This window comes from Ciconia boyciana, chromosome 1 (assembly GCF_034638445.1).
Source record: "Ciconia boyciana chromosome 1, ASM3463844v1, whole genome shotgun sequence".
In the NCBI taxonomy this organism is placed as follows: domain Eukaryota; kingdom Metazoa; phylum Chordata; class Aves; order Ciconiiformes; family Ciconiidae; genus Ciconia; species Ciconia boyciana.
In genome coordinates, this window is record NC_132934.1 from 160,691,389 (window position 1) to 160,715,271 (window position 23,883).

General features: G+C 47.5%; 1 protein-coding gene across 8 annotated transcripts in view; it reads right to left on the reverse strand.

The window, feature by feature from the left end:
* CLYBL (citramalyl-CoA lyase) overlaps window positions 1–13,798 on the reverse strand; it is a 209,097-nt gene extending 195,299 nt beyond the window's left edge. For all 8 annotated transcript variants that reach the window (XM_072853858.1, XM_072853839.1, XM_072853821.1 and 5 more), the window contains exon 1: window positions 13,729–13,798. In XM_072853858.1, coding sequence (XP_072709959.1) covers window positions 13,729–13,796 — 68 coding nt within the window. In that variant the 5' untranslated portion in view covers window positions 13,797–13,798. The remainder of the gene's footprint in view (window positions 1–13,728) is intronic.
* Window positions 13,799–23,883: the final 10,085 nt, after the last annotated feature.

Consider the following 23,883-nt stretch of genomic DNA (forward strand, 5'->3'; position numbering starts at 1 on the left):
TACTGACCTTAAAGACAAAGTTGACTTAACCGAACTCTGTATCATTTCAGAGAGATTTCCTTTGAGTATATCTCAATTGCATAAAGACAACAGTGGACTTCAATTCTCGTTTAGAAATTCAAAATCTGGAAATGCCAAGTCAAATTTCTCACTCTGAACATGCCTTTGTGCAAGCATGGGTTTTCCTTTCTTTTCTTTTTTTATATCTAGTGTATAAGACAGGTTTTTATCCATTCCAAATGTTTCAAATTACTGACTCTAGATAGGCTTTTCCCTATTTTAAGATTCCATATCGGAATGAAAAAAACTAGGAAATGCCACACCACTTTTTGGTAAGTAATCTTCATTTCTTTCCAACATTCCTCTGGGTACGGATGAACATGAAGCAGGGCAGGAGCTTCGGGCTTGAGAACGCTCATGTGGGAAGGAAGGAGCACTGCTCAGGCTGTATTTGTCAGAAAAGATAAAGTATGTGGGTGGAAAGGAGCCCCTTTGATTTTTAGCCTTAGAAAGCTCTATAGCATCAAAAGCTCTGACACTAGGGTTTTGTACCTTCAGACAGAAGCGATCCAATGCAACCAAACTTCTAGAGAGCTGAAGAGTTTATGTGGACCCAGCCTTGCTGGGAAGAAAGAAACTTTTCCTCCTAAAATGAGACTCTTCCTCCTTAGGTAGGGAAAGGGGGAGAAAAAAGACCCATTCAACCTGTAACCTCTCTGTAGAGCACCACAGCCTTCACTCTAAGATGGGCACTGATTGGCACCCGTGTGCTTCATGTGCTGTGGAAGTATGGAAGTAACTAGTGTAAAATGGTGAGCAGACAGCACACAAGTCAAATGTCATCCACACCGAAAGATGTGGATGTACTTAAGGCATGACAAAAGTAAAGAAACACATGGCAAGAGAGGGACTCTCAGACTGCAAGAGTACCGTGGGTGAGAAAACACAGTTAACCGACAGCCAAAACAAAAGGAGAGGTGGGAAAAAAACCCACAAGAGCAGAGATCAGCATCCTGCAGCAACACACTGAAAGAGATGGTTGGGGATTTTTGGCATTGAGATGGTTGGGGATTTTTGGCATCGGTCTGCCTTTTGCAGAGCAGTGACTGGCACCACCAAAATTTGGCTGACTGGCATCCATACAGTATGTGAATGTACCTTGCACAACAGCCCTGCTGGGCTAACAGGTATATAAAAGTGTATGGAAGAGGTTAAAAGAAGAACAGTCCAGAAAGATGTGACTATCCTGCTGGAAGATAAGCTTTGCTGACCCAACACCATTAACTTTCAGAACCTCATTCAAAACACAGTTGCAGAAAATTCCTGCAAAGAGAAAATGGAAATCCAAGGGAAGGACCTACATAGGAGGAAAATCCAGAATTATGGTCTCTGGTAGGTGTGATACCTGAACAGATCAGACTAAACTAGACACAACGTTCCTATTTCATCTTGAGATAACCTCTCCTGAACAGGCCACCACAGGAGGTTATCCTGTAGCACTAGAAACACCGGAGTCACAAAGTATAAGAAAACCTCTCAACAAAAGTGTCATTGTATATTTTCATTATTGATGGGTACTATGAGACACACTTATCTCAAGAAGTAAGTCAAAAGTACAGCACAGAAGGAACACATGCTTTTGGGAAATCACGTACTACCTCTTCTGCACTGAACCTCCGGTGAAGCACTGCAAAAACGCTGCCGCATGGGTCTTGGGCAGAGCCAGCATGTCAGGTGGAGGAAGCACCATCCAAAGCTGAATTGTTTAATACAACGTCGCACCTCTTTACCTGTAAATTAAGCTAGAATAAGATTTGTTTCATGTTTTGAAATCTGGCTGAAGGAGAGAGGGGCTCCAGAGCAGCAGTCCATGCTTGGAGCTCCCTGTTTCATTTGATTTTGGCAGGTAAGTAGCAACTGCAATTTTTTTTACTATTTGTCATGGTTTAACCCCAGCCGGCAACTAAGCCCCACACAGCCACTTGCTCACTCCCCCCTGGTGGGATGGGGGAGAGAATTGGAAGAGTAAAAGTGAGAAAATTCATGGGCTGAGATAAAGACAGTTTAATAGGGAAAGCAAAAGCTGTGCACACAAGCAAAGCAAAACAAGGAATTCATTCACCCCTTCCCATGGGCAGGCAGGTGTTCAGCCATCTCCGGGAAAGCAGGGCTCCATCACGCGTAACGGTTACTTGGGAAGACAAACGCCATCACTCCAAACGTCCCCCTCTTCCTCCTTCTTCCCCAGCTTTACATGCTGAGCATGACGCCGTATGGTATGGAATAGCCCTTTGGGCAGCTGGGCTCAGCTGTCCCAGCCATGTCCCCTCCCAGCTTCTTGTGCACCCCAGCCTGCTCGCTGGTGGGGTGGGGTGAGGAGCAGAAAAGGCCTTGGCTCTGTGCAAGCACTGCTCAGCAATAACCAAAACATCCCTGTGTTATCAACACTGTTTCCAGCACAAATCCAAAACACAGCCCCATACTAGCTGCTATGAAGAAAATTAACTCTATCCCAGCCAAAACCAGCACACTATTCAACAGCTGTTTGCTGGTTATGGTGAAACCACCAGAAAGGTCAAAAAACCTGAATGTGCTTACAAATTAAACTGCCTTCTCATACTCATGATTACGACTCATCTGCTCTAGGCTGAGACAGGGCTATGTGGAAAAAATCTTGAATTTCCATTGTCACTGAAGCAGCTGTGCCATGAGCAGAAAACCTCAGGCTGCAGAGGGGGTGCCCATCTGCAACCTTTTACAAGCCCTAAAAACTCACACTGTACATAAAGTTTTCAAAAACTGAAGATGAATTACATGTTTTGCTTTGCACAATGCCTGTTTGAATTATATTCTACTTCTAAAAATACTTTAAAGCTCTTTTCATAAGGTTACTGTTGTTCTCACAGCACAGCACACCAAGAATGACTAAAATCTGAATAAATCCTGTTTGTTATTTTCCATAATTGACTTATTTATCTAAACCCATGTGTTCCTTAGGAGAAACGGCAACGTTAGTTCCCTCCTGCCCAAGCGAAATAGAAACACTATGTATTATATTACATTATATCATAAACTTTGGTAACCAGTATCTCCCTTCAGGAAAAACCGCACATGTTGCCCTCCGCCTTTAACAGCAACACATGGGTTCCAACTGGCTGCCATTAAATTTCAGGTTTTAAAACCTGCAAACAAACATACGGTAGAAGTTAAATTATGCACTGCTGCTAAATTTGCCGTGTGTACTGCAGGAGGATGGTCTGAAACAACAGTGTTAACGGTTCGACATTTAAACAAAAAAATAAAATAAAAAAAAACAAAAAAGACAAAAAGGGGGCATAATTTTGAGACTGAATTTTTTATCTGCTGCATCTCATTTCTCCTTGTTTAACTATCTGTCCGTACTAAGAACATTGCAACCAGCCAAGAATTTGCGTGAATCATATTAGTGAGATAAATTTTGGGACACAAACCAACGGGAGCCTTTTCTTTATGTTCCGAGCAGTAAAGCTGCTGCAGGGCGAGGCGGGAGCAGCCAGCAAAGCGAGGGGGTGAGAAGGGAACTGGCCATTAACTTATCAATTCCAGGCCTTGGCTTTCTAATTGACAACCTCAGGGCTACTTTCATCACTTGTCGACTTCAAACCCACACTCAATTTTTCCTTTAGATAATGATGCAACTATAACATAACGGTGTTTCTGACATATTGCAGCGTGTAGCAGTAGGAAGATTTCCTCAGTAGCTTAGCTTAACAGGAAAGGAAAAAAACCCAACTGTTAAATGGTTTTCACATCTATCAACTTCTCAAAGAAACAGTTAGTAAGAAAACAGATTTTATGCTTCCAGTTTGCTGAAGCCACTATTTGGTACTGACCCAACCCAAAGCACCGTCAGTGCTTTAGTACTGCTACAGATTTAACAAAAAAATAAGCGGATGTTTAATGCAATAAGCCCGCAAAGCATGCATTCATATATAAAGCCTAAATAAATGAACCCACAAAAACTAGAAATGCACTACAAATTAGAGAACTTAAATGAAAAATACCACAAAAAATGTCATTAAAAAGACACTGATGACATGCCATCTAGAAATTGTATGTCCTTCACAAAGAAAATATAGGAGCAACAGGAATGCTGCCACAGATACATCCCTACAGAGGGCTGGAAAGCCCTGACTCCTATCCTCCCACAGAAAGCCAAGTGGTTGCTGAAGGCAGCCAGACCATTTGTGAAGATGGTAAGTATGGTAAGTATGTTTATCACATTTTGACCATAAAGAAAAAAAAAAAAATACATTTTGTCAAGTAACAGCATGTCCACAGGCAACAAAGCACCTGGCTCTAACATAAACAGTCACATAACTGCCTTTTAATAGTGGATATAAAGGTTTGAGTCCTGCAGCCGACTCTGCAAAGACCCTGGGGTCATACTAAACTCAGTGCAGTGTTTGGGGCCCCGAGCACATCAATCTAAGCAACAAAAGCAGCATCAGAAAATGGAATAATACCAATACATTTCTGAAGCGCAGCTGCTTCGCTGGCTCCGACACGATCGATGTACAGAGGGACGACAGTTTGGATGCCACGCCATATAGCCTGTTGCTGCCGAAATCAGTGTGCATAAACATGCAGATATTGAATTAAGACAAATTAATAAAGCAAAGACGCTGCACGCAGACTTGACATGCAGTCGGCTCTTGTCTTCACTGGAATTTAGGCTCTGATGGTACAAACTGGCACCCAAGGAACTTCAGTCATGAGACATTAATGAGGCTGTGAATAGTTGGCTTATGTTGGCTGGACTAGAAGAGTTCAGCCCCAGCCATTTAAGATTACAGATACAGATGCCTCACTCCTAGGCAGCCATTGCTACATTTGGGTCTCAAACTTAAAAATGATTGTTCCAACTCTCATGTGCGGAGTAACAGGGGAGCACGTAGGGAAAGCAGTACCTGCTCCGAGAATAAACACTAGACTCTACGTTTCCTTGGGCTGCCGCTCTAGTGCCTTTCAGGCTTTCTAGGTCCATAAAGCTGCACCATATTCTGTATTTAGCAGCCTACATTGCCTGTTTAGAGCCATAACAATCAGTTTTATGAAGACTGGGTATGCTGGCATATCACCCACTCTATTGAAGACCTCTCTTCGTTTCAAGTGTTGTACACGCTGCTACTCCTTCTCAAGCAATAAGGAGGTGAGAGCTCTCCCTGCAAAATGCCTGGCCCACATAATGGGCAAAGGTCACTGGTTGCAAAATATTATTAAGAAGTCAGGAAAAACATATTTTATGGCCAAATTAGCAGCTCAGCAAAACAGCGGGCTATAGCAGGAAAGATAATAACCCAACAGCTGGGCAGTACAACTGATAAGTTTTTTACTGGGATCATTGCCCGGGACATTTTGGGGTATTTTTGGACAAAAGAGATATCAACACAAGAAGTGTGAAAAACTGGGCTATTACATCAACTTTTAGAGGCAGGTGTTTTTTCCATTTTTTTAAACCCAGTCCCCACTACCTTTGCAATTTTGCCACTCCAAGGCTGCAGCCAGCAGTACAAACCGGTTCTCTTTCAGCATTTGGAGTGCGGGTTTTACAAGCCTGTTTTGCCTTCCTGCAGGCACTTTGAGCTTATAAATGGCACCTTTCAGTGTCCTGAATTATGAAGGGCAGCTAGTCTTGAATTCTCCTGTCGCTTAATGATCTCACATAAAATGAGGTCCACAAAACTTTTATTACCGCTGCAGTTCAAATTCACAGGTGAAGAACCACCAGGGAAAGGATGCGGACATGTCTCTTGCTTTTGCTCTCCTAATTTTCCAGGTGCAAGAAAGTTTCCCACTTGGGCTTGAACAATTAGTTAACTCTCAAAGCGAAGCCTGATCTAAATAAAAAGACTGCAGTATGTTACCCTGATGAGCACTGGGAAAATCCAAGGGGAAACCACTTGAGAGCAACACACACTAACATCAAAATTAGGTTAAAAAAAAAAAGGTAAAAAACCCCTTATCTAAGCATTTATTTATTGTCTTTTGTTTTCCACCTAATTTTATTCACCTATCACCACTAAGTATATCTGACACTCAAGAATTATACCTGGTATTTAATTAAAAGATGAATTGGTTCCTCCCCTATTCTGGTAATAACATCCGACGTTTGGAAAACATACTGTACCTCAGCAGTCCGAACAAAAATTCAAAAGAAAGTCTTTCCAAAAAAATAAAGGATTTTGTTTGTTACAAATTACTTCTGCATTTATATAAAGATTTAACGATTCATGGCATGCCAAATACAGTGCTAATGAGCTTTGGGTTGTGTTTTTCATTTTTGTTTGAAATTTTTTTTTTCTGCTAAAAACAATTACTAGAGGCCATTCAAATGCCACTGCATAAACCAGGAAACCTAGTAAAACGGTAGGTAAAATTGGCATTTTGTTTCAAGCGTGGCTCAGGAGTCCAATTCACTTGTTGGCGAGCTGCATATTTCAAATAGCACTTGCATCTCCTCCAAAAAGGAAGCCGGGTAAGATGCTTTCAAAAACCACATTTACAACATTCATTAATGAAAAACAAAAATTAAAGAGCACAACCTCACCATTTAATTCCTGCCTTCCAAGGATGAAGCATCTTAGCCTTTCTGCTTTCTTCTCCACTTTCCAGTAAAAGGTACATAAATTAGCAGAAATATAAGCTCTTCATTCTCAGTACCTCTTTAGAGGATACACATGCCCATAGGAGCTTAGAAACTTTCCTGGGGAGCATTATTAATCTCGCTCCTAACAGCACTGAATTTTTAAAGCCTATTAAAACACTGTCTAGTCATAGCTGTGCAAGTCTTGCTTTTTCGTGACCTGGTTTCAAGAAACAAACAAACAAAAAATCAGTGAAAATTATGCCAAATTATCTTTCATCATTTAGTTACGCAGATCACCGCCCACCTCAACTACTAACTAGATACCAAACATTGTCCTTCTGCAACAAACCTTGCCATCTACCACACAGAATCATAGAATGGTTTGGGTTGGAAGGGACCTTTAAAGGTCATCTAGTCCAACCCCCCTGCAATGAGCAGGGACATCTTCAACTAGATCAACGACATCAACTACATCACATGTTGATGCTTCAGTCTAATGGAAGTCCTACCTTGACCCTGCTTTGTCCAGCCCCTCCACCTCTGCCTCTGGGCCCAAGAATATTTTCAGAAACCTAAAAATAATTCAAATCGTCTTTCGCATGGGGTGTAGTGCTCCTGCCCAGCTGCAGCAGAGCTGCTGCCCATTTACACCACCGCAAGTCAAGTCACTATCAATCCCCTGGACTTCAGTCTTCCAAGTAACACGTGCATTACTCCAAAGGCTTTCAGATGACTTTTTAACTGAAAACATCCAGGATGTTGGGGGTTTTAACAAATCATCATAGCTATTGCCTAGCAGCTGATAAGACTAAAGTTAATTAATGTTGCCCTGTCAGGAAATAGAAATATGTCTGTGATGAGCTAGTCTTGTTATGCCCATATTCAGTATTTCCCCTCCTTTCTTTGAAAAGCCTTTCACCAACTTCAACATAAAAACAAACACAAACCCCCCCACCCAACAGATTGAGTGAATGAAAGATATTCGCACTAACTAACCCTGGTCTCCAGTTCCCCCCCCCCCCCCAAATCCCACTGACAATATCAAGAGTGGGGAATCAAACCCCTTTACTACCGAGTCTGCAGCAGATAAAGCGGCAATTGTGGTTATACAGTACTGGAAGTGTAGCTACAACATAGCGTGACAGCTTGTTAGTGTTGAAAATATATAAGCTCTTTGTAATTGTGCCTTTGGAATGCCATCTGTCTTGAATTAACGTCCACCTGGGATCATGTTTCGATGACCAATATGGACAGATTACTGGAACTTTAAAACCTCGCTTTCTTTGTAATTGACATTTAAACTGTTTGAAGTTTCTCATTAAGTCCTTTTTTACAAATTAGGTGCAGATGTATAAAGCTAAATGTACAGTACTAAGGGAAATTAGGTCACCTGAAAGCTCAATAATAAAACGTATCAACTGTTTAAGTGCAATGAGTACATTAAAATTTAGAGATCAACTTTATGCCCCAATTCTTCAAAGTTTCATCATTTCCCTTTCATCACTGCAGAGCCCCTGATGCCAACCATTTTTAATTAAAATGGCAGAGAAGAAAGCGGGTTTGGCTGCTCAGCCTGTGACAACAGGTCAACCCTGGCCCGCAAAGGGCTGGAGAAGGCAAGGCAGGCAGCCGCCCCGATGCCGGTTTCATGGTGACAGGCAAATCCTATTTATGCCAGTGACGCTCGGAGATTTAAAGGGCACAGGGAGACTTGAGAGGTAAATATAGCACTGATGAGAAAATAAGGGAAAAATTACGAAGGGGACTTGTTCAACACCCACAGGGCCCAGTAACCACAGAGCTGACCTCCAGACCCATGTGCAGTCGAAGTTCTGCAGACCTGCTGTGCTCCATGGCCTCGCAGGGTGGGAGAGGGAAGCGTGAAAAGGGCAGCGGCTGGAGAAACACCTCCATGCACAGCCCGGCTGACAAAATAAGAAGGGTGAATCCAGTATTTCCCCTCTCCAAACGATGAGGCTCAGAGCTCAGGGAGGCGTGAGAAAGGGGTCTGGGAGAGACCACCACCAGAAACCCACCTGACATGCATAGGATGGGAGCAAACACCCCACTAGGTGTTCAAAAGACAACCAGTAAATCAGCAGAAACCCTACAAAGCTCAGCATCAAAGGGCTTTTACCTGCCAGAATGACTCTTAAGAGAAGAGGCTTCAATTAGAGCAGCCCGATCTCCCCAAAAGGCATGAAAACCCCGGAGAGCCCACTCACCCAGCCTTTACGAGTAGCCAAGAAAGACTGTACAAGCGTGTGAAGGCTCAACGCTGGAAGGCACCGAGCATCCCCCGAGGGAAAAGGTGTGCTCCTTCCTGGTGCAGGGCCTCAGAGCAGGGGTGGCATTGGGCCTCAGAGGTGGCATCCCACAGTCAGCGGCATTTAAAATCAATGCAATCAAGCAGGTTTGGTGGAAGGTCCATTAACCATCTCTCCCAGAGAAAGGTCTCCCGGGATAAATTAGGACACCGCCTACATAAAATGCACAACTGCAAATCCTTTTGGCACCCCAGCTAGCATGAGGTTCTTGAAATGACGCCAGGAGGTGTACCCTGGCTCCCTGCTCATAAGCACGGAGGTGCGATGGAAGAAACAGTCTTCTCTTAAAAGCTGGTAAATGAGACGAATACACGGTCAACCAGATCTTTTTTCATGTGCTTAGACTAAATTACTTCCTCTTAACTAGATTGTCTTCAGTACCACTAGTTATTACAATGATTTTAAAAGCTTTTCTGCTCACGTCCCCTCATGACCCTATTCTGGTAAGCTACTAAAACTCTTTTTGCAAAAGAAGTGTAAACTTTCAGCTGGCTACGTTTCTGCTGCTTCCAATAAAAAGCCAAGCAACTCCGCTGTGAAACAGGCTGTGCTTCCATTTGCAAGGTGAGCAGCAGATCTCAAACAACACCAGAACAGGATGGCAACGGGTGTTCCGGTTTCCTTATCCAGCTCTTTCTCCGTGCTTATCTGCATCTTCTGTTCGAGGGGGAATTTGGAGAAAAGTGATGCGTATTTTTAAACGAAAGAAAAACTAAACCAGCTGTATGTAAGCAAACTGAAACACCTGGGAGAGAACAAAACCCGACCAATATAATACAGCAAGGTAACAATGTTTTCCAGGAGGGGACAGCCCAATTCATTTGCAAAGGGGAAGGAGACAGAGGAGTAACTCATTTGCCACTCGTACCAAATGAGAAAGACTTCTAAGGAAAGTGTATTTGTACCCAATTCTGTTTTGCTCACACATTTTATGAATACTGGCTTTCATTTGGCTAATGGGTCCACCAAGGCAGGTACAGGACCAGGCAGGACCGTCCAGAACTGCATTAGCTTTAAGCAGACTAGTTGGGGTGCCAGCGGTGATTAGCTGGACACGCTCAGCTTTGCACCCTGCTTCTCATTAGCATTAATTAGCCGGCATCATACCTCTGCTGCTGCCAGGATGAGAACTGGCTCAGGCAGTAGTTTCACAGTCCTTAATGCCGAGTACGGAGTTGCCAGACCGCACAACGGGGAGCTTATGTCGGCCCCAAGTCTTTCTGCCAAGGGCAGAGAGGAGCAGAGACCCAGTTCAGCAGAAAGCTGGAGCAGCATGGACAGGTAATACCTCCTTTAGCCTAAGACCTCCCAACATAACTTTAACCTGCCAAAAATGTTTGAGTGAATTTGAAACGCCAGAGCTAAGGCTCAGCTTCGTAACGTGCTTCGCCTGACCTAGCAGTGACAGCTGACGAAAGGCCCCATCCTGCACGCTCCCTCGTGTGTGGCCTGGTGACGGTGGCTGCAAGGTAAACTGAGGCTCCATCAGGTCCATCTCCAGAGAGAGGACCGCAATGCCGGGGACTCGATTAGCGGTGCTCAGGGTGTCCCCTCCCTCCCCGACATGAGCCGCTGTCAGGTTCTCACCTCGCCAGCAGCACGACAACTTTGGTTTAGATGAACCAAAGTGACCTTGTAGAAAAGCAGATTCTGCAGATATGGCTCAACAGTTCTGCCAGGTAAAGTGTTTTTATCACTAGAAAGTCACACTTTCAAATAAATTTCACCCCGAGGCCATAAGCTCAAAAGACACACTTAAAAATGTGTAGAACGTAAAACGAGTGATTTTTTGGATAGAGGTTCAGGAAATAAATCCCTCATGGACTTAACACTTTATTGATATTCTTGGTTATAGCTCTACACACGCTGAGCAGGATCAGCTACTGGTAAGGACCACAATTCCTGCCTTTCCATTTAAACGCTGCAACAAAGAATAAAAGTATTTCACAACTAACAAAGGGGAGCCCTTTAATTTACTAGAACAATTTCAGCTCTCATTGCATTAGCACCCTCCAGTGTCCAATCCATGAAAAACAACATCATCACTAATTTGCCAAGTAGACACAAACTTGGAGTGTGAAACACAAGACAGAGCAGCAGTGGATTCCTGGGAGGGAAGATGGCAATAGGAGATAAGAAACTCCCAATGCTAGAAATTTTAGATGACATAAGCACAGTCCCTGAACGAGATCTGACAGGGGTTTATTACTCTTCTCAGGCTCCTTTGTTCCTAGCAGACGTGCTGATGTCTGCACCTTTGGCATGACACGCTCTACATGCCCACACGGTATATTCCATACTCTGCAGCGCTCCACTGAGATGTGAGCTTAATGATACCGCTTTTGATTGATTTAGTACGGGCATGTGGGTATAGATCTGCCTGGTATATGCCATGTAAATAAATACACGTAAAAAAACCTCTCGTATGCGAGTGAAGCAGACGTGCACTCGACTAGCTGAGGGCAAACAGGTTATTATGCTTAGATGTGCAATGCTCTTCTCTTACAGCGTAATCATCAAGCAAAGAGAAAACCCTTCACAAAGGTCTGTCAGCAAGAAAGTTTTCACAGTCAATGCTTTACTGCAACATAGTCCTTAATAGCACATTTGAAGCTCTTGACAACAACAACAGAAAGAACAGCTGCATTTGTTATTAAAAAACAGCTGGAAGGAGGTTTTCTTGAACTTTTTCCAACAAGACAAAAATCTTTCACAGGCAGGGAAAGCCCAAAAAGCTCTAGAACATCGCAAGTAAGCAAAACCAGCTCTGGGTACCATAGGTTTTGCCTGCCTGCTAACGACACAAATACTCGATCCGTATTCTCATGGCAGCACTGCACAGCGGCTTCGCAGGAGCAGCAATATCTGCCAGAAGAGAGGACGGCGGCAGCTGGAAAGGCAGCCGCACCGCATCGGAGATGCCTGCTGTAATTAGGGTCCCAGCCCAACAGTGTGTCTACAACGGCCATGGGACCCAGGCACCAGGGTCTGGACCCAGCAGGACCTGCCAACTCCTGCTAACGACCAGGGAGCTGCTAATTAAATCCAACCAACTCGTGCATCAATTGCCGACATCTGAAGTCATCTTCGTATTTTCTCTCCCCACTGCACACGGCTACATAGCTGCCCAGCTCAAAGGTGAGCAAGGACTTCTCATGCATCATCCTGCTCTGGTCTGGATGCCCCAAATTCCGTGGTCTCCACCTGTGTGGTGGCCTCTCAGGCTCCTCAGCAGCACTAATGACAAGGGGAAAGCAGTTCCCACTGCAGACAAGTCGTCACGTCTCCTGGGAGTCAAGCAAGGGGGGCTGCGGTGCTCAATGGCCATGTCCCATCCCGTGGCAGCACCAGCCAAGGAAGCCCTTTCTGACCACAGCTGGAAGACAGCAGCCTCACCGCAGGCATGTGGTCAGCCTCCTCTCCCAGCCCTGAACGGCTATAAATGTGATCATTTGACTGCTCTCACACTGTGGAGACTCCTCTTCTCCCCACAGTATAAATATGCAAAATTCCTCATCACCAGAAACAGCAAGGCATAGCATTTTTGATTCTGCACCAATATGGGGAGGGGGGAAGCCACGTACATGCATGCATCTTCTCCAGAAGCAGGCTGTAAAAGTAAGCTGAAGGACGTAGGCTAGAAAAATGACCCTAGGTGCTATTCAGGACAGTGTTACTGTGGGCCAGAAAGACTGACATGGATTTTATGGGCTCTTCACACTGCCTCTAGCACAGCACAAACCAGCCCAGCTGTCCCCGAGGTTCCCCAAGAATACTAGCGTCAATATTGTGTGTTCACAGTAACATCTATGTTACGGTTATTACAGACTGCCTACTCTTTTGTCCATCAACTATAAAATATTTACAGTATCACGGTCTCAGCAGAGACTGCAAGAATTTAAAGCTTTAAATATTAAAATGAATTAACACTTGACTGCCTGCCTAATATCAGTACTAAAAAACCTGCTCTCCCTCCAGAGGTGCTGTTGAAAACCTCCCTTAAATCAGCACAGAGCCAACAATCAACCACTCTGGCAGAAGTCATTCCCTTTATAAGTGGGCCCATTGCCCACACAACCCTCCCTGGTGCAGCCACCGCCGCGGCAGGGGCAGGGGACACGCCACACTCCGGCCTCGCCAGGGCCTCCCCAGGGCCAGGCCGAGGGATGCTGGCGGGGCTGCTGACAGCCCCGCTTCTGCCCGCATCGCGACCTATGCTCAGCTCCACCGAGGGCAGTTTATCAGTGGAGGAGGCAACTCGGTATTCTCTTAAGAAGAGGGAAGCCCACGGTGCGGACCCAGGAGTGCGGTGTGCTGTCAGTGCCCCTCACGGCGCGGCACGGAGCGGCGGCAGGCGGCTGTCCGAGGGCGGGAAGGAAAGGCCGGGGTTCGCCCGTGAGGGGTTCCCCCGGCTGCTGCCCGGCAAGGAAGCGGCAGAGGCAGGGAGCCGCGGTTTCTCCCCCGCTGGCGCACGGCGGAGGCGCCCCGGCCCTCGCAGCCTCTCCCGCGGGCAGCCCGGGGCTCGCCGCCCGCCGGGCCCCCGCCAGCTCCGCCACGACGCGGCGGGCTGTCCCCAGCCGCCCCCCCAGCCCGGCTTGCCGCCGGAGACCCGCCGCTCGGGCCCTGCTGCCCCCGCTCCCGCCGGCCCGGCCGCCACGGCCGGGGGGGGGGGAGGGGGAGACCCCCCGAGCGCCGTTTCCAGCGGGGAGGGGGAGGGGCGGCGCTGGGGGTCCGTTGGTCCCGCCCCTCGCGCGCAGAGCCCGCGTCACTCACAGTCTCCGCCTCCCCAGGCGCAGCCCAGCCCGCGAGAAGACCCACGCTGCCGCCGCCGCCGCCGCCATCATCACGGCCTCGGCCCCGCCCCCCCGCGGCCCATTGGCTGAGGCCGTGGCGTTCCCCGCTGCCTCGCCCCTCCTCCTCGCGGTGCTGATTGGTCGGAAGGGGGGGAGGAGGCGTGCCCCTTACCACGCCCCCCACGTGCCCGAGCCGGCCGGGCGCCGCGGGGCGGGGCGGGGGCGGAGCATGGCGTCATCACGGGGGCGGGGCGTGCCCCGCGGCCGTTACCGGCCGTTAGGCGGGGCGCGGTGTGGGGTCCCGGCAGTCGGGCGTCTGTCGCTCCCGGGGACGCCTCTGCGGCTCCGGGTGGCGGTTCCCTTCCCCCTCTCCCCGCTGCTCCAGGGCAGGCCGCTGCCCGCGGGGAGGGCGCAGGTCCCTCTCCAGCCAGCCAGACCCCTCCGAGCCAGCGGGCCTGTCGGGGAGGTGAGCTCAGCTGCCTCAGCCCGGCTGGAGCTGGTCACGGATGGTGCGTGGGAGGGGGTCAGCTGCCTCTCGGCCAAAGTCACACCCCTGGTGTCACCTGTTCTCCGTCCTGGGCAGCGGTAGCTGCACCGGTACAGCCGCTGTGGTAGCGTGACTTCAGCCAGCCAGGCGCTGGTGTGCGCCTTGGTATGCACACCGGCATGGCAAAACTTACGCTGTTGGGGTGTATTTGTGGTGAGCCTGCCAGAGTCAGCACGTACCTGGGGAAATGCTGAGTGAACCTTAGCAGTGGGCCAGGCCCGCTGCTGCAGCAGAGGCTCTTGGCAGAGGTGGCTCCAGCTTCAGGGGTCAGTTCTGGCTGGGACGTTTCTGCTCTGCACAGCTGTGTGGAGATACCTGCCATGAATGGAAATGGTTCATTCCTGCAGAGGATAAAGAGCCGAGACCACAGCTAACATACGAAGTAGCAGGGGAGGGGGCAGGAAGGAAACGAAATTGAGAAGGAAAGGGTCCTGAAAATGGAGAAGGGATTCTGCTGACCTTCTATTTTCCATCAGTCCGAAGTTAGACTGAGAACATATTTTTCCTTGCCGTGCTGCTCATATGTGTTGGACTGGCCACAAAGCATAATCCCAGCAAGCTCCTCCAGTAGTGTGGATATTTCAGCCAGGTTTCCTAAGCACAGGAGCTTGGATCGTGCCACCTGTCCTGTCGTCTCCCATCCCTACCCTCCCAGAACTGCTGAACACGTTGCACATTTTGGACCAAGTCTGGCCAAGAGATAGAGAGATCCCCAGGACACTCAGTTTCAACAGCTTTTATAAAAACAGGAGAAGGATAATGAAACAACACCCCAAACCAGTGCCTGCGCTCCTCGGAAGGCCCGGGCTCACATCCATGCAGGTCAAGCTCAGGTCCTCGCGGAAGAACTTTTTTATTTTCTAGTGTCGTTGAGTTTTGCCATATAACTTTTTTCTTTCCCTGACACACAATTTGCTTTTCTTTGTCAGAGGGCTATGTAGAAATTTTCCAGTCTGGCTTAGCATCACTTTACTGGGGAAGCAGTGTCAGCGAGTGTGAGTTTCCCCTCCTAGCAAAATGAAATACACTGTTTTGAAGAGCTGTGCTGAAGCATGAAAGTGACCTGCGCTCAACTTCCCTCCCCTTTGTAATCTTGCGTGCTAGTCATGGGTGATACCACTTGAATCTGACATAACGTGATAACAAAGAAACATTTCCTGTTATCGCCAGTAGCATGATAACGTTAACCCCTTTCAGTGTAGGTCCAGTGAACTGTGCGTGGCAGAGACTCTTCCTTCTCCCTCCCACCACTAACGCCTCCCTCCCTTTGCCCTCTCCTCCCACCAATCTTATCTCCTTGGGGAACGCTTCCTCATGAGGGATGAAATGGCAGGAGGTGCTGGAGGAGAGCCTGGGACTTGTCTCCTGCTCCTCTCCTACCTCCACAGGGACAGGGGATTTCCCTCCTGGCACCTCTCTTGTCTTTTCCCTTTTTGACTCCAAGACTCAGGTGCACAAAATGCTCTCCTTCCCCATTTTGCTGTGATGAGGCCACCCAGCAGAGGGGAAGAAAAGAGGTGTGTGGCCCCTGCCAGACCCTCTTGGCCGTTGTCTCTCAGTGGCTCCCCGTGCCAGCTTGGAGAGGATGAGAGCAGGGGTACAGCCAGCCAGGGGCAGATCCCCCAAAATGTGGGTCAATGGCAATGGCATTTAGTGCTGCAACATCAGGTGGAGGCAGGACAGTGCGGTGACAGCAGATCAGCTGTCACCACTGCGTGCAGAGCAGCTTGCAAGTTTTGTCAGAAGTCCAAACACCCTTTTGTCAGCACTAGTAGCTGAGCGTAGGTTTTGCATAAACCAGTGTCGGAAAGCCTGAGGTAGCCTGGCCTGCTCATTTCCAAATGACATACGCCCTTCGACTTGTAAATGGTCACAGGAACACAGGAAGGTCAATTAAATCATTACTGCCTTTTCCCTTCTGTATTCTGGGAAAAAACCTGTTCATCTGCCTTGCCTCTTTAAAGTTGGAAGCTTTTAAAAGATGCTCTGTTTCCCATGAATTGGATTAAGCCAATTGTAACATTTTCCAGGATGCTCTGAAGGTATTTATGAGCCTAACGCCCACTGACATCCTCAAGAGTTAGGCATGCAGGTGCTTATGAGGATGTGAATGTTATAGCGGCAGTATCTTTGGGGCTAATACCCTGGGGCCATACGTACGTGAAGAGTACATGGAGGAAAGGGTCACTGAGCTCAGCTGGGGCTGGCAGTCAGTATTATGATGCTTTTGTCGGGGCTATCGGTTTTTACGTCTCCTTGCAAAACCTCATCTGCACAAATGCTTCAGCTGAACGTGTGATAACTACACACAGAAATTAATCTGAGAGAGTGATCCTGCAACTTCTCAGATAGAAAACAAATTATGAAGATCAAATGACTCATAGACTGCGCTGTTGAAAATAATTTTGCAATTTTAATGGACTAGGCAAAATAGTCTAAAAAAAGATAACTGCCTACCAGTCTTCCTTCTCATATTTCAATAAAGCATCACAGCAAGCACAGTGCTACAACGTACATTTCATGTACGCTATTTTTTTCAATTGTTGTATTTCAAACACCTTTTTTGTAATGGTGGTCTAGTATCTTCTGAGATGTTGAAAGCATCAGGTTGCTATGAAAGAGCAAACCAAATATTCTGGAAGAAGATATGGTTGTCATTGTTCTATGCTCATTTTCTAGTTCTTTAATGACCTCTTAATGGTATGATTAGTGACTAAAGGAGGTATTTTTGCACGAGAAAGGTAAAAGAAGCTGTATAGAACAGAAGTACTGTAGAACTATTAATGAGCCGTGCTGATAAAAATAAATAATCTTTTATTGGAGTCTGCATGGAGTCCAAGTAGAAGAAAGACCTGTGTTGCTGCCTGAAGCTATTGCACATCAGTGTCCTCTTGACACTCATTTACTTTGATTTTCAAGAGAGAAATGAGCATCGTAACAGTCAAGGAATGATGTGCCTTCCATTTGGTATTGTGAACACATCCGCAGCTCCTTGTGGAAAAAATGGGAAATAAATAACTGTCGGCACCTGAGATTTCACTGAGATTTCTGTGCCTCTTTCCCACAGGCACTCTTTTTTGCTGGCCAACGGCATTAAAAGTGCCTCTGTGGTGAACATACCACTTTGGGCCTGGTCTCCTGCCTGGCCGAGTGTTTGCAGGGGTCTCTGAGTGCCTCCGCCGCCTCCTGGCTCTCCGGCAGCAAGAGCACTCGGCGCCTGGTGGGAGCCCTCTCCTGCAGTGCCTCCTGCGCCACTAAGCAGCTCCTAGCATTCCCTCAAGTTACACATCTTTATCCCATACTTTCCAGCTCTAGCTTCACAGCACAGAGAAAACGAAGGGGCATTGTCAGTCTTTTATTCAGACTCTGGCTGCTAGCAATGGGCGGTGTTTGGTCTCCCCTACAAACTACGTTTGTGTTCCCAGGCTTGCAGAACAGGGGCGCGGAGGGAAGGTGCTAAACCTCCGCTCCCCGCCATGAGTGCCCCAGGAAGCCCATGCTGGCCTCCTGCCTGCCACCTGCCACACGTGCCAGCAGAGCTCTGCCCACACCGACACTGGCCACGTGAGGCCTCTCGCACCTTCTGGCTCCTGCTGGTGCCAGCCCTGCAAACACAGAGAAACCCCCTGGTCCCCAGCCCCTTCTGCAGGGCACACTGAGCCCCTTTGCAGGCTGCAGTGCCAGCCATCCCTCCCCGGGTCTCCTGCAAGAGCAGGGTGGGAGGATGTGCTCCCCTCCAGACACTGCCACGTGGCCATCCCTGGGGCTGGTGGGACACTCGTGTCAGAAGATCTCTTCAAGCTCCTGCAACAGGAGCATGCCTGCCAGGCCACCTCTTACCCCCTAACCCAGCTGGTGTCCTGACTCTTGAAGAACGCTGCCTTCCGTTTTATGTGGCCCTCTCATACCCAGCAGCAGCCGGGCAGTTAGCACCTCCACAGCACCGCCGTGGATCCTCTGGCCATTGAGAAACCGCCTTCGGCCTCCCAGCACAGTGACCAGCAGTGACATCTCCTAAGGGACCTTGGTTGGGCCTCACTGGCTTTTCTGGAAGAGTGATGGGGTTGACTTGGCCTGGACAGTGGGTTAAGGAGATAATAGAAAAGGTGATAAAATATAGGTGGTTAAGCAAGGGCAAGGAAAGGAAGAGAAAGGATTTTGAGCCAGAAGAAAGGTAGATGGGTGGGGAAAGAGTAGCGGACTCACAAAGGGCTGAGAACAAGCAGTCAAAGGCTAATAGGGAGGCACACTTGCCCCATAAATAGTGCAAGAATGATTTCAGGATGCTCTGGGAGTTCCTGATGGTGCAAGAGCCATGTCCTGTTGGCACATCTGTGTTAGGAGACCTCATGATGGTGCAGCTCACCGCTGCCCTAGACCCTGGTGTCCCGAGCAGGCACTAGAGCACAGCTTCTAGCTTAGTTTCCTTCAAAGGACATCCAATTCCTGAACTTCACAGACGCTCTGAGAACCAACCCAGGGCATAATAAGTGCAGTGGTGGATTTCACTTTGAAACCACACTACTGCTTTGGACCTACTGGTAGTGTAGACACAGCCCAAGACAGCAAATTCTTCCTTGGGTCCAGGCTACCATAAATAATGCCTGGACCTCACACAAGGTGTGACATGCATGGGGAGCTCAATCCAGCCCCTTAAATATAAGCCCTTAAGTCCCATGTGAGACATCTGCACCAGGCAGCAGATACATCACAGGACTCAGAGCCTTCTTGAGCCCCAGCATCTGTTCAAGATGCACCAAGAGCATCTCAGGTGGCATTGAACATCTATGGGCAGGCCACCGAGTGGAGCCCGTGGTACTGCCAGCCTCCTTGCCTGAGACCTTGTGTTTCTTACTGGTAGTCTGGACAGCTGAGCTGGACTCTGTGTTCCTGTGCCAGGCAGGACCCCCGTCCTGCACCGCCGCTGAGGCTGTGAGGTGCGTGGTAGCACCTGGCTCCCTGGTGGAGCAGGTGCCATGGCCACGTGTGCTCAGCCTAAAGTTGCCCGCAGCTCCTGGCTGTCTCGGGTGCACCCATCTCCTGGGAGAACTGTCCTGGCCCACTGCTCCACACAGAGCCAGCCGTGTGCCCACATGCAGGGACACTGCTGGGACAATTTGGCTCCTCCTGTAGGAGGAGGAGAGCCCAAGGAAGAACCTGCTTTCCAGCAACAAGAAAATCTAGGGGAACCTCCCCCAAAACTGTATTGATGTAAGAACAGAAATAAGCCAGCAAACACTGAAGAGCTTTCATGGGTGAAAAAAGAATTTTCCAATGTCTATTCATTCCACCGTTATGTTTAACAGGATTGCAGTGCATGTCATATCCCAGCAGTGCCTAGTGTTTTAATCTACCATAAATCCGTCATCCAGATCCTATGCATTAGGCGTGATGGAAAGTGGATTTTGGTGAAAATGGATTGAATAGCCCTGGTATATTGAGACAGGATCATTTTGCCAAGAAAAGCTCTCTCTGCAGCCTCGAAGGGCCTGAAGCACCCCACCTTCCCTTTCTCAGCCACCTCAAAAGCACAGCTCGGGCAGCCGCTTCCTCCTCCTGGAGAGGGCAGAGAGCCCCTGCTACCACCATCCCATTGAACCAGGGGAAATCCGCAGCCTTATGCATGTGGATCCTCCCCAGGTCACAGGAAGCTCCTCAGGAAAGGTAAATACCCCTTGCCAGTCCCAACCTCCTCACCAGAGATGATCTTCAGAGGTGGCTTGTCCAAGTCTGGTTCTCCTACTTTGAAATCAAACCTTTCCCTTCCCCAGGTGAGCTGTTGGTGAGCATCACCAACAGGTGGAACGGGAAAGTCAAAAAAAGGAGAAACATTTGGAAAAAATGAAGGGCCAGTAGCTGAGGTGAAGCTGCAGGGAGCAGAAACGACGGGAACAGGTCCAGCCATAAATCAAAGAAAATGCTCGATAAGTGTTATCAAAGTATGGCAGGCCTGTTTTCAGACACCAGGAGGACATTACACTGAATGCTTATTGCCATCCAATTTGGACGCTGTTACATACTGTACAACTCTGGGAGAAGATTACTGAGAAGTGTCTGCGTGGAGTCACTGGAATTCAGGAAAGTCAAAATATTTTCATGCTGGGAAGCAGCACACACCCCATGTGCTCTATACACTGGCTGGGAGAAATTAGAGGGGAAAAAAAGGGGGAAACAACTGGGAGACAGAGTTTCTAAGAAGGTTTGAAGTGGACAGATGTGCTTGCCAGTCCTCCAGATGGGAGCAGGTGATCTATTACAAAAAGTGGTGTGGTTTCAGTATTGGTTTTCTTCTTCACTCCGTATACATCCCCAAGTTTTATTTGGTGCTATACACTGAGCAGATGCTTTCACTGGACTGGAGTGGGGCTGTTACCTGAGTGTTAGCTGGTCACTTAGCGCTGAACGACGCACAGGAATGGTTCAAGATGTTCTCCCCTGTGTGCGTTACCTTGAGCTTGCTAACGCGGTGCCCGCTCTGCTGCTGGGGAGAGGGGGTCCCAGTGCCGTCCCGGGAGCGGGGCCTGCGCGTGGTGCCGGTGTCGCTCCCGGGGGATGCAGTGCTGTGTATGGGCACTGACTCCAGCCTGCCAGGGCTCATCCCGCTAGACGCCTTCCATACCGAAGGAGGAGGGCAAATCAGAGCGACGACGACTCCTCCCTGAACTGCCGTCTGCAGGAGCGTGTCCTTTCCCTGGCTTCAGGCAGAGCTCGGGAAAAATAACCTTAAACAGTTAGCATGGGTGCCAGGTGAAGGTGGGTGTTGGGGACACTTCCCTACCTTACGTGGTGCTGGAGAGCCTCTGCTGCCAGCGTGCTGGTGGTTTTACTTAATGAGAGGCAGGCAACGCTATAGTTGAGAAGTAGGAATATAACAGACACGGAGCTATTTGGAGCAAATGCTCTTTTTAAAAAAAAAAATAAAAATCCATCACGATGGGTTTCCTACGTGAAATACTGTCAAGCTGTGAGAGGAAAATGAGGATGCTAGGAGAAAAGTGTGATGCACATGCAGATGAGGAGGGGGCCAAGAAAGCAGACTCCCCTTCTTAACGCTGTTATTTTGACAGATTTGAGAACTTGAAACATATCTTATAGCTGATTATATATAAACGCTTGTTGGTATTTATATCCTCTACGCTTTTATTTCAAAGTCCTCTCTCCCCATACATTTGATAGTGTTTTTCACCTTTAAGGAGGTTCATTAAACTCGCTTTGCTGCAGGACGCTTTGAAAGCCAGTAGATAATCTGCAGGCTGTTGACACCATAATACGGCGATGGTTTGTGTGCCATTAAAATGAATCACAGAAATGTTCATCTATAGAACCTGAACTCAATACATTGTGTCAGTATACAGTATAGATCCCTTAATCCATAGACTATTATTAAAATAGTGGATTAAGGAAGTATTTGGGATCAGAGCATGCTGCATATGTAACAAAACAGTTTAGCTGAGATTAGTATTTATTACTCAACGCAAAAATTGATTGAAGGATTCGTAGACGCAGATAATATTACAGTTTGTATTTGATCTCTAAATTACTGTCTTTTTGCCATACGCGTTCTTGTTAAGACCTGAGAATAAAATAATCACTTTGTGTGAAAAGGTAAAACCTGAATAACTGACATAAATCTGTTATTAATTAAAATATTTTAACTTCATACTAATATAAACCGTGGTATTCAGATGGTTTAAAATGCATTGTATGAGAATGTGCATGGAAAGGACATTCAGACTTCCGAAATAATAACTTGTCAAATATTTTTCTTAAAAAGAGTTCACAAGCTGTTATACAGGTCAGTGTCAATTTAATCTAACCCAAAGCGAACTGGAAACCAGAAGTATTTTTCCGTACAAGTTTCTTCTGTCAACAGTCTTTCTGAATTTGTCAGAAGGGGAAGTTTTATTCAACCGTGTGGTAAAGTTGAACTGAGGAAGATAGTGGCAGTTTTACAGACTTATCTTTAATGCAGCAGCAGGTTGTCAACGAGCCTTTTTGGTGACATCTCTGCATGAGCATGGCGAGCAGATGATTTGAGGATTACCAGGCTGCTGGACAGGTCAGCTGGCATCTTAAAAATCTTTTCTATAAAGGACCAAATCTGCAGCCAGAAGCTGTTTACTGGGTGGAAGGGGGAGGGAAACGGGGTTTGTTTAAAAGGCAGAGACCCTTGGGTTTCTTTGTGTGCCTGCCACAGATCGCTGTCTTTAAAGCTCGCTCTGTATACTGGAGAGCTGAACTCTGGTTGACACTTGTTTTCAAGAGAACTAGTAGGCAAAGTACAATTTCAGTAGCGAAGTGCCAACATAAAAAAATTGTTTGTAAAAATTGTATTATATTTACTATAATTAGAAGAGAGCCATTTTTTTCCAGGGTGGAACGTGTTAGTACCAAATTTCAGTTGTACTGAAAGTAATATTTAAAAAATTGTTTATAATCCTAGTTTTAGGATTTTTTTTTTTTAAATCCTGTTGTTGATAGTCCAGGTCCCTATTGTACTTTACAGAAGAGTTTTGATATTTCTGAATGGAGGTTCAGACACATCCATTTGAGCAAATAAAACTCCTGCAAGCGTGCCTGTGCTGGAGATTTCTCTTCCATGGACTATCTGTCAGCTGATTGTATCTGTTAGTTTTCAGGTCCACTTACTACATCTGTACAGCCCCTGGACATATGATGCTGTGGTTTGTAAGAAGCTTATGAAACCCCATGCAGAAGGGTGCAGCAAATGGAGTCAGCACAAGGCATCCACAAAGGCAGCACTTTGGGAGCACGCGAGTGGCACCCAGGGAAGACTATTGTACTTGTGGGCAATGATGCGCCTGCCCGGGGTAGTGCAGCAGGGACCGGGAAACCTTCATATTCTAAAAAGTGTCACCTGAATCAGTGTGAAAGAAAAGAAAGACCTTTGGCAGCTGTTGTGGTTTAGCCCCAGTCGGCAACTAAGCCCCACACAGCCGCTCGCTCACCCTCCCCCCCGGTGGGATGGGGGAGAGAATCGGAAGAGCAAAAGTAAGAAAACTCGTGGGTTGAGATAAGAACAGTTTAATAATTGGAACAACAACAAAATAATAATAATAAATTGTAATGAGAAGGAAAACAACAAGAGAGCGAGAGAGGAACAAAACCCAGGAAAAAAACCCCAAGTGATGCAAGGGCTCACCACCCGCCGACTGATGCCCAGCCCGTCCCCGAGCAGCAATCGCTGCCCCCCGGCCAACTCCCCCCAGTTCTATACCGAGCATGACGCCATATGGTACGGAATAGCCCTTTGGCCAGTGTGGGTCAGCTGTCCTGGCTGTGCCCCCTCCCACCTTCTTGTGCACCCGGCAGAGCAGGGGAAGCTGAGAAGTCCTTGCCTAGCGTAAGCACTGCTTAGCAACAACTAAACCATCAGTGTGGTATCAACGTTATTCTCATCCTAAATCCAAAACGCAGCACAATACCAGCTACTAGGAAGAAAATTAACTCTATCTATCTCAACCGAAACCAGGACAGCAGCCTTTCAGTGCACTCTGGAAGAGCTGCTGCAGTTGTGGCCAAAGAACTGGGGAACTGGCACTGGGTAACTGGAGGGGAAAATATCCA